Here is an 11,244-nt window from a genome sequence, read left to right on the forward strand (position 1 = left end):
TGGAATGGTCATGAAAGTATTCATTGTTTCCTTTTAAACCTAATCTGAAAATGACCAAACGTAGTCTGGTGATAGATTTTGAAGTAAATTGGCTCATATATGGTATTTCGAGAAGCTTTCATTTTTAATGGTACATCAGAAACCTCTGGTTATATGTTGACATAAGAGGCCTAAGACCATGATAATGTCAAAGATAAAGTTTGCAAAGCGGCATTCTTGCCGTTGCTCCACACGGTTAACGACCACTGACTTGCGAACGCTTCGTAACTCTGCAAGGAGTAGCGAGGACCCGTCCAACGCTGCTCGCAGCTTTAATTTACATTGATATTCTTGGTTTGTTCTAGTGTGTTTACACTCATTGACCAGAAGGAGGCGATCTCATTGAATGATAGGAGATATAGTAACCCTTTATCTTTGAGCACCTGAATTAAACACCTTAAATCTTTAAGTCCCACATCTACTTTAAAAGAAATGTATTGCCATCCATAAATTAAAAAAGGAGATTTCTTTTTCTACAAGTTGTTTTATTTTTTCATTTGTTTTCTTCAGTTTTTTGCTTTAGGGTTGCTCACTACGGTTATTGAGTGGCGCTCATGTTTTCCATGACCACACTGCTCACCGCACTGCGTTTCTTATATTTCTTCTTCATACAGATAACACTGACTACTGTAATCACCAGCATTACTCCAAGTACGGACAGAGAAGAGGCAAGTGCGAGGGTGGTTTTATCCATGATGGAGCCCTTGTGCTGACAGCTGTTCCCGTAGTACCACCAGTCATCACCCACCACACACCTGGGGAGCAGCGAGAGGGAGGGGATGAGAGAGAGAAAACAGTCCAGTGTATAGAATTTGTTTGTTTAATGAAGCTTTGTTCTTCAAATATAGGATATACCCAATGGCAGAGATTTTACTCGCTTGCACTGTGCCTACTTACAAAGCTTTAATTACAAATTAGGTGGGTAATAAGTTTGCCCCAGTTTTATAAGGCGACAGGCTTCGCAAGGCATCACAGACGGCCCTCTCCCCAGCAATGTTCTTTTAGCTCTGCCTGGTAGAACCCCAAAGCCTGCAGAAGACATGTACAATCTCTCTAGCAACCTGTTGGGTCCCCTGACCAGACATGTCCAAGAGCAAGCTTGACCAGACACTCTGGATGTCTGAGCTTCTCCTCGAAAAGGCTGAGCCCAGATACCCAGCAGATGAAGATCATTTTGGCCGTTTCTAATAGCGGCCTTATTCTACCAGGTCAGGTCAGGGCAAGAGCTGAGATGGACTGGTGAATCCAAGAGCGCTCGTCGTACCCCCACAGGACAGGACGTGGATTGGCCGTCTAAACCGACTCCCCTGAGTGTAACGTTACGGCTCGTCAGATGTTGCATCTGCGGTTTAGTAACTGCAGTCGGAAAATCGCTCACCTGCAAGCAGCCTTCCCCTCATCCACCACGCAGACTCCATCATTGAGACATTGCACATGGAGGCAGGCCTCAGAGGGTACAGTGGTGACCGGTTGCTGGGTTGTAGAAGGTAAAGGCTGGACCACTGTCAGGTGAGACACATCTGAAGCAAGAGGTGCAAATGAAAAGGCGATTGTTGGATGAAAGTGGAAGTACTGGATCACATGATTGACTGTATGTTTCTCTGTCAAGTGGGTGTATGTACGTAATATATGATCCCACAGGGAATACTATGAAGCCTAATGAATACAATATGAGTGTATTTTATGACAGGATGAGTGTATTTTCGCAAAAATATACATATAATCTGTGTTTTTACCCTCCATGGTGAGGAGGAAGATGGCGTCTCCTCCCTTAATAAAATCCCTGCTCTTGGCTCGGAGGTGGGTGAGATACACCGCAGTGCCGGCGCCCGGCCCGCGGAAATACTTGGACCCATCCGTATGTGTGACCTCAACACCCACCAGGCGAGGGTCGTCCCAGAAATAACTGTCCGAGTCTGAAGGGTGTTAACATCAACATAGTATTGTCAAGCTTTCTTTAATGTAGAAAACGATCATTTGTTAATCTTGCAAGTGAAAGTCACTGCACCTGTTGCCTTCATGTTGGGGTCAGTGGTGACGCTGCGCTGGTTGGACATGCGCTTTTGAATGTGTGGGTGTTGGTCCATCAGCATCATGGTCATTTGCTTCCAGGGGCAAGGCCATTGTTGCCCCGCGTCGCCTTCCCGAGCCACCAGATGAGCATACGCCGACAGCTCACCGGGGTACCCTGCCTTCCCGCTGGGGTACAGCTCCATTTGGAAGGTGTAACCCTCCTTCGAGGTGAACGGGGGGCTGAAGATTGACGTGTTTGCTGCTGTGTTTTCCATAACCTGACTGAAGTTTTTCACCCGCCATATGAACTCCGGACAGGTGTTCTCGGAAAGGTTGATGTCATCCAGTGACAGTCCGCCTGTGAGGGGCCCAGCAGCCTCTTTGGTCCCCTGAAAAACTACACGGAATTTCGTTTTTACGTCGAGACTCACGTGGTGCAGTTGCCACTGCGCCGCATCGACTCCTGTTGAAAACATGGACGTTTTTTAACGGAAAAGCTAAACATTTACATTCGAGCTTCCGCAGTTATAGAACGTAATAATAGTCACCATCTATGGTCTTTATGAAGCGCACTTTTCCATTGGGGTTAGCGTTGTCATATTCTCTAACGTGGATCTTCAGTGAGGCGCTGGGTCCGGCGCTGTTGTAGTAGAAGAACTGCAGACACTGGTACCCTCTTTTGGGGTAAAGGATCCTGCTCTCCAGCACAGCGATGTCCCCAACGTTGGCTGTGCCGGCGTCGAAATGCATGAAATACCCGGAGCCTGGAGATCAGGATTCAACTTGATGAATATCGTACAACTTAAGCACGAGTTGAATGCTCACTGCATGACAGGAGGTGTGTTCACAAAGGCGATGGTACAGCAATGAATAAAGGCCAGTCAGTTTGGAGAACAGGAACCACAGCGGTCGTCAAACACCTGCTAAGTGTACACGCGGCCGTCAGACAAATCCTGAACTAATCCCTTAATGCTGAGCCGTTAAGAATCCACATCACGTGTCATGCACTGTATATCCCCGTCAGAATATGGTCACCTGTGCATTTGCCCATGTTGGAGTAGTCAGTGCTGGGCCCCCCGTCAGCTTTGGTAACCCTGAGCCAGTCTGCCATGTCCTCTTGTCCCTGGACCATGCCGCAGATGTTCTCGAGTTCAAAGTCACAGGAGTCCAGGAAGGTGGAGCCCTGGGCTGGAACACATTTCATAAACCCACATAAAAAGGTGTAGAACTTTGAACTGCTATAAACTGATAGACTAGGCACTAAGAAGCGTCTCTGGCTTATCCATCCATTTCAATGTGGAGAGAATTCCAGAGATAAACCATCGGATTGAAAGCTGATACCAACATTGCTTACAACAATGGTGGAACAATCTAACGAAACACTTATTTTGCAGAAAATGAAAGCCAACTTTGTTGGACTCTTACTGCAGTTATAGAGGCGGTGCAGCTTGAGCAGGTCACTGTCACTGAACTCCATACGCTGGCCAATGACCTCACTAAAAGCAGGGATTTTGGTGACTATGGTGGCCTCAGTGCCGTTGCGGAAGGCATCTTTACTGTAGTGCATCATGGATCCGTAGTCATAGGGCACGCCCAAAGAGCTGGAGGTGTTGTCGTTGTAAGTGTTAAAGTTGTGTTGTTTACCTGTGAATCAGACGTGAACAAAGGTGTCAGCGCAGCTTCACTCACTTTAACAATGGCGTCTTCCTTCATACAAATGGGGTGGTAAATCTGGAGTGAGGATTATTACGATCGCTAATAAAAGTTGCTTATCAATAGCTGACACGTGTGTATAGACTCAAAGATCTATGACGTATCAAAGTACACAAAGTACTTTTATAAATGACATTGATTTGATTTATTCATTGCGAGAGCGTAGGTCAATGGAGCAAAGACGCCGTGACATTCATTCAGGGTTTCTTTCCTTATCTTATCTCGACACATGCTTATCACACAGGCAATGAGTCTCCTGCATGAAGTCCTATGGGTCCTATGGCCATTCTTTAAATTGGTTATAATTTAGTCTGCAGAACAGCAGCGGCCGGCAGGTTCATTACCGTCGGAGATTCTGTCCCACATGATTTTAACATAATCGTCCCGGTCTGCCCTGGACTGTTCGTGCCAGAAACCCAGAGCATGAAGGAACTCGTGTTCGATGGTGGCAATGCGGTCACAGTTGCTCCCTATTGACAATGGCTGCTTCCCAACGTGCCGGTTCCCCACGGAGGAGAAACAGCTTTTGGAAAGAAAAGCAAGGATTTTATGAATCACATTGAAGGCCTTTGTGGAAATGCAAAAATGCAATATAGTATATTTCTAGTAGTGCTGCTAACGCTTTATTCTTTAAAATGAATAAAGCATTATTCATTAAAATGAATAAAGCATTACTACTCAAGAAAGTACAGCTTGGAGACCACAAAAGATTAGAAGATCCTCTTGCCTTACCCGCTCCCTTTAAAGATGGAAATGTAGTTTGCTTCTCCGCTCCAAGGCTTGAAGTCGATGCAGGTCTTGAGCCGGTACTGCTCAAAGGCCTTCAGAATCACACCTTTTGCATTGATCTCTGCAGAGAAGACGATGAAGAAGACGTTCTGGATAAGACCATGAAATGTGTCTTCAAGATTAACCACAATATGTGTTCTTTCAAAAAAGGCCTCTGTTTAAATATTTATAGCTGTTAACGTGCAAAGGGAATCCCAAAGGGCTGAAGTGTCTGACTCACTGCACAGCATCAAACATGCAGCATAAAGCCGCTGGTGCACTTGTCCGACCTGAGTTCTAAACTGCCCACTCTTTAGTTAAAAAAGATTTTTGTTGGGTTTTTTTTGGATTTTCGTTTCTCCTGCTGTTTGTGGTCCCTGTGACCCCTCTATCAGTAAAAATAATAATAATAATTAAACATAATAATTATGTTTGCTCCAAATATAGATTTTAATTATTGTGTTTTTTTACATAATTTAAATCTAGGAAAGTCTCTTACTACAGACTGAGCATGCGTATGTGATGCTATTACACCCAATAATAAAATCTGAAATGCTTTATTTGTTAATCGTTCTATAATGAGATCATTTTACAATCATCACGTTCCATGTAAACCGACATGCTTTGTCCAGGTGGAGTTCATATACCTGCTTTGCACTGTTGGATAGTTTACAGTAGTTTCCACTTCAGGACTATCTTAGGTGAATATATTGTATAAATCCATCCACATTGCTAACACAAACAAACACAAATGTACATGTCAATGTTTTCCAAATCCAGGCTCTAACCTGCACTCTTACCTAAGTCTTCTTCCATGTAGTAAGGGATCATCTTTGGCCACCTGTACTCATCCCCTATTATGGAGTTACGAGTCTGCCGCTGAGGTGGTGGTTAGAAGACGGGAATGGGTTCAAGGTTAAGCTTCATTCCAGAAAAGACTATTCTTCTGGTGGACATTTGAAGCAGTTGAGGAAACAAACCTCATCGAGCACGATGTCCCCCTCCACCAGATCCAACCCGGCCTCTAAGGAGACCAAGCACAGGGGAATCGGGGATACGTGGTTACTGACCAATAATCCAGGGACATGAAGTTAGTAAATCTCTGCGTACCTTCATTGATGTCAAAAATGTCGAGGTCCCGTCCACCGTCGACTTCATAGTCTGTAAATGGATACAAAAACAAATGAAGTGAAGCAAAGTGAAAGGGGCACCTCTAGTCAAACCAAAAAAAGTCACCTACCCGGTACTTTAGCGGTGGGCTAAACAAAAGAGAATTCAAATAGAAATCTTACAGATTTGCAAATGTATTCATTGAATTTCTTGTTGTTTTACAAACAAAATAACACAATTTCTCACCAAGCAAAGGGAAATTCCACAGAGAAGGAATGCAATGTGTAGAAGAAATACACCCAAAGGTGTTTGTCCTGCCATGTCCTACAATGTCCTGACAGTGCAGATGGTACTGAGCCCTTACAGAGAGGTGCATGCCGAAAATAAAAAAGGGGATCATTTACAGAGCTGAGTTATAAAGTAACTTTAATGTCTTCGCTATCTGACGCATCTTTACACTTTTGCAGATAAGCAGCAGCGTCTCCTGAAAAAGACACAGGGCCTGAACAGACACATTTTAAGGCGGTTTTATAATGTTTCTTTCTAAGATGTGTCTGCCAATGGTTTTATTGAAATTGTCTTATAATTTAGGATATATGGTAGTTACAATCCCCTTTGCTTTGCTGATACATCAGAAAGCAACACATGTTTTCATAACTATTTCTCATATTGAGCCAAAATAAAACAATACATAATAATCCTGGTGTGCTTTGGCTGTTCTGTATTTTTGTCTTTTGGCTCCTTAAGCAGTTCAAAACTCATTTCAAGCCAATGTTTAGTTAGGCTTTGTTATAAACATCCATTACGTCGGAGTATCTCACGGCTCACTGGTCATTTTGGAAATGAAAGTTGTGACATATGCTACAGAATCAATTTCCGTAGTTTTTAAAAGACAATATTCAGTTACCTAAACTGCAGCGATCTACAACTTCATTGCTGCACTGACTTGTGCTGCCAAGACAAGGATCCCCTCATCCCCCCCGACTGCTACTGCATGTAAAACCATTAAAGAACCCAACGGCCGGCTTCACTTATATCAGTAAGTCCACACTTAACATAGATCAACATCTTCATCATTGTCTCACAGTCTGCACGCTAGGGTTGTTGTTGTTAATATTGCGCTTATAATAAGCTGCCACGGCATCTCGAGCTGCTTCATAGAGTTGAGTTGGCACCCGACCCCCCCTGGGTCTCTCTGTGTTTGTCACGGTTTGGGTCCTCTTCCTGTCTTATTTTGTAGTTTTCTTGTCTCTCGTGTCTCTGGGTGAGCTTCACTTCCTGTCCTGTGATTGCCTGATTGATTCCACCTGTGTCCAATCACCTGCACCTCCCTTGTGTATTTAAGCCCCGTGTGCCTGTTGTCCCTTGTCGCGTCATTGTCTATTGTCACTCGTCGTTGGTGCACGTCCTTTGGTTTCGTGTTTGATTAAAGAGCACTCTGTTTGAGAAATCCTGCGTCTGAGTCCTCCCTGCAACCTGCTCCAGCTGCCACCTGACACTGTTATCTACGTGAGGACAGACACATAAGCCACGCAGCTCGCTCTCTCCCCGACAGAGTTCTGTTCAAGAAACTGGACGACGAGGTCCGACGTGATGATGCCATCTCTGATTGCCGTGCAGACACTATTCCACGTGAGGAGATGATGATTCCTCTGATTTCCAAAGCTCAGTCTGTGCATGCTGTGGGGAAAGGCATGAACAAGTCGCCGCTTGTGACCGTCACAAATAATTCAGGAATATAAAATGAATGCGCAGGTCATACAAATAAGGCCAATTCCTTTTTTGAAACTTTAGAAACATGTAGTCTCAGAAATGTTGCAGGTTACACTCATTGTGTATTTGTATTCTTCAATGTTCATTTTAGAGAGTATAAATGCCTCCGTGAATGCTTGGTGCTTGCTACAGCACTTTGAGAAAAAAGGTTTGAGCCATGTGTTGTTGCGACAGGTTCACCTGGGGCTTCGCTCCCGCCATCACGTAACGTTACCTTCTAAAACAAAATGAAGCACAACTTCAAGACAAAGTTCTAAAATGTTGCCTTTAAGCCGCAGGATTGTGTGAGAAATACCAACATGAAATAGGGATTGGTGAGCCATTGTACAAAAATGGAAGTTTTGTTTTTCAAATAATAAGTGAAGGAGGAAAGCTTTTGTCACCAACCTTCACTTCATTATGATTCAGCTAGGACAGAAGGAATTTAAAAAAAAACACAGCTGTCAAATCCATCTCCACCTAAGCTGGTAATCTTTTGTAATATTTCAGGCTTTGTTGATCACTTATTGATATTTCCTGCCTACAAAAAAGAGGATTCTCGTAATAGATGAAACAAATGGTGCAGAACTGATGTTCAGGCTCTGGACAGATTTTTCTGTGTCAAGTATGTGTAGCACCTGAAAAAGAAATTTACTTTAACTAATATTAACAAATATTTACAGATGTCAAGGTGATGATCACTGATATTGTGTGGATTTTGTCTGTTATGAGTGCTATCAAAATACACTTTATTTACTTACATTTCTTGTGATTTATTAAGTTCATGCCATTTTCATTCAATCATTGGCATAACGTAACAAAATCTGTACTTTGTCAAGGTCTAGCATAGGTTCATATAAGCTATTTTGCTTTGATTTAGATGCAATAATAGGAAACTGTGGCCACTTTAGCAGACATGTTAGCTTCAAGAGTCGGAACACTGGAATACGGTGAGTTTTAATGGATTGTGCTTCAGGTTCAATACTGCAAAGCATCCATATGACATCCAAACTGGAGGGTTTAATAGAATGGGATTAAGTGCTTTTCCATTGTTCGCTTTCCTATATTAACTACTAATCACAGGGTTTTCACGCCAAAAGCAATTACGCTGCGCTATTACTTCTGCTAGTACACTATGACTTTACCGAACCTTTTCAAATGCTTGCTGATGATCAATTTAAGGAAACGCGACAATAAGCAAAACTATTTTTACCACAGTCGAGTCAAACATGACTTAATACAAGAAAAATGTCAGAACATCAATCTGCTTTATTATCAAATTGACGTCTCTATAATAATAATAATAATATATTGGTAGGCTCCTCATGCAGATCTGAAGTTACCCTGATCAACTATTTAAAATATTCTACAAGAACAAGTTCAAAATGTGATTTTCATGTACATATCGTCAGTACTTACAGCCAGTGAATTCATGTTGAGAAAAGCCAGATGATCTCTGGTAGATGAGTCCTGCTGTGAGCTGTTTCAACACCGCAAGACTTCAACCGTTCCACCAAGGCATTAATAGCCGCCTCACGTCTCATAATCACAGGAGGCATGTGTCTGTACATTCCCCGCATTCATATTTTCCACTTGATTAAAACTTTCACAGCGTGGAGGACTGGACAAGACATTTTGCAATCAAACCTCGATTTGATAACTAAAAGCCTTTTAGAAAATGGTGGTTTCAGCAACCTAACAGGACTTTGCAGTAATATGACTTTAAAAGGAATTGGATCCATCACAGTTGTCATTTTTCACTTCCTGTGTGTCTTGTTTCCCCATTGTCATCATTCTCTCTCTCCTCGCCAGCATCCAGTATGTACAGGGTGCATGTGCTTCCTCATCAACCTGCTTTCATTCCTCATAAATAGAATGAGTACAAATGAATTCACTCTGAATCGACCATAAATATCTCACAACTGACCAGATAAAACACAGTAGCCCAAACATTGTGTCAAATAAATTAATGTAAATGTAATAATCTTATTTTGGGTTTAAGGTGGAGTTGGAAATTTTTGAAGAATAGTCAATACCTAAACAACCGTCGCTCATATTTATGTTCATATTACGGTAACTCTTCGACAGCTTGCTAACTCGTGGTTTACTCGTGGCAAAATCAAAAGATTAAAAATTATTTTCCGAACATAAGTATTCTAGCATTTACATTTCAGCACATTGAGATGAGCAAAAAGGACAGTACCAGTTAATTGTTTTAGTCGACATTTCACAAATCTGTTTGTATCAAATTCCATGTAATTTTTGATAAGCAAGGTGATTCACCCAATGAGAGCTGTGTTTGTTTGCTGTATGAAACCACAAGAAATGTACTTACATGTAGAAATGTTGATATGATCACCAAAAAGTCACGCTATGTTCTTTAGAAAATGATTAACATTCTCCCCATTCCTCTGCAGTCATGAGTATCTACAGGCAGGTAAAGGTTGTGCTAAACGCTTATTGTACGTTCCACCAGACCGCTTTGATGTTCTTTCTACTCTGTGTGACCATCACAATTAATTCTTTGAGAACACCATTCATCTCAAGCGTTTGCTCTGTTTTATTATCGGTACGTGTGTTGCTTTTGTGTGTGTGTGTGTGTGTGTGGATTCCTCCACAAGAAAAAAGGACAGTAAAGGGCAAGCAATGCAATATTTTCAACTCTTTTGAAGATAATTCGTCTCTGCTTTTAAGGTGTGACAAAATTTTTGGTATTTTCACGGACAACTTCAAAATTAATTTTCCACTGCCTCTATATGTGTCCTCTGACTAATGTTGTGGAGGATTTTGCACAGACAATCGTTAAACAAGAATAAAGGCTCTGAGTCCAATGGGGGAAAAAAGGTCCCAGCAGCATCGTGCTCAGCAGACTGCCAAGAACCTTCCTCTCCTCACAACACACTATGCTTTAATACAATATGCCTAATCTAACACCTTTACCATCTAATATATAACACTGTGTAATCATAATCATGAACATCCAGAGATCCTTTGCTCCCAAAAACTTTGACCTGTCACATAACAAAAGGTCCCTAAAAAAACCCTCCGAAATGGGGGAAATAAGGAAGAAATCTGCTCAGAAGAACGAGACTGAAAACCTCCTCCCAGGATTGAGCATCACTTTTTTGTTGGGGATATGCAACATCGTTATAATTAAAATTAGGTGTGAATTATATCGAATAGGGAGGTTTGAAGGGCTGAAAATGACACTTGCGCCATCAACCCATGTGACCCTTTGGCAAGGCCATCATGAAACACTTTTTGAACTAAAAGAATTTCTGTTTCCACAAAGAAATCAAATCAAGGTCACAGAGAAATAAATAAGGGCAGGAAAAGACAAAACCAAACATTGTTTTACTTGGAGCCTTGGGCTTTGATATTTCAGTTATGTGCAATCAAAAAATATTTGGACATTCACAGATTCAAGGACATTGAATAGAAAAATAAAATGTTTCCAGGTTAAAGTTTTGGTCCACAGCTTTGAATATTAGAATCATACAGCTGCAATCAAAGCTGAAACTGACCGCATTTATAACTAGATTCAGTTCTCTTTCGAAATGTCTTCGCTGCTGGTTAATTGCCCTCCATGGTCTGCCCTGATACAGTCAATTGATGCCATAGTGGCAACTTTCACTGATAGTTCAGTTCATTTTTATATTAGACTTTTCAGAAACACTCTACACTTAATAAGTAAATGATGTATGTATGAATTCCTCTTTTTCTGTAACTAAACTAGTTCCAAAAGTCTCCTTCACACGTACCAGTGAGTTTCCTGAGTGGGTTGTGGGAGGCAGAGAGCAGCTTTACCTCCTCTCTGCTCAGACGCAGAGTGCGATTCGCTGCCACTGC

The 11,244-nt window shown here is 42.0% G+C and overlaps 1 protein-coding gene across 2 annotated transcripts; it reads right to left on the reverse strand.

Moving 5' to 3' along the window:
• Nucleotides 1-506: 506 nt before the first annotated feature.
• mep1bb (meprin A subunit beta b) lies at nucleotides 507-6,014 on the reverse strand. 2 transcript variants are annotated; one of them, XM_037458252.2, is made up of 14 exons: nucleotides 5,890-6,014; nucleotides 5,774-5,792; nucleotides 5,644-5,694; nucleotides 5,514-5,557; nucleotides 5,334-5,412; nucleotides 4,498-4,615; nucleotides 4,110-4,288; nucleotides 3,478-3,696; nucleotides 3,088-3,240; nucleotides 2,601-2,816; nucleotides 2,048-2,515; nucleotides 1,776-1,955; nucleotides 1,418-1,559; nucleotides 507-794 (listed from the first exon to the last, which is right to left on the reverse strand). In XM_037458252.2, the coding sequence occupies exons 1-14, from the start codon at nucleotides 5,962-5,964 to the stop codon at nucleotides 578-580; spliced, it is 2,160 nt and encodes a 719-aa protein (XP_037314149.2). In that variant the 5' UTR covers nucleotides 5,965-6,014; the 3' UTR covers nucleotides 507-577. The 2 variants fall into 2 exon arrangements, with proteins under 2 accessions (XP_037314149.2, XP_062413941.1); XM_062557957.1 differs by having other exon boundaries at nucleotides 5,322-5,412.
• Between the last annotated feature and the right edge of the window lie 5,230 nt (nucleotides 6,015-11,244).

Source organism: Pungitius pungitius, chromosome 15, assembly GCF_949316345.1.
Source record: "Pungitius pungitius chromosome 15, fPunPun2.1, whole genome shotgun sequence".
Lineage (NCBI taxonomy): Eukaryota > Metazoa > Chordata > Actinopteri > Perciformes > Gasterosteidae > Pungitius > Pungitius pungitius.

Bases quoted from the DNA above. Each gene is read 5' to 3' on its own strand.
- mep1bb (XM_062557957.1), bottom strand. From the start codon at position 5,964: ATGGCAGGACAAACACCTTTGGGTGTATTTCTTCTACACATTGCATTC. The intron at 4,289-4,497 runs GTAAGGCAAGAG...TCTTTCCAAAAG, and splicing joins TCCATCTTTAAAGGGAGCGG to CTGTTTCTCCTCCGTGGGGA. The intron at 2,516-2,600 runs GTGACTATTATT...TGTTTTCAACAG, and splicing joins CTTCATAAAGACCATAGATG to GAGTCGATGCGGCGCAGTGG.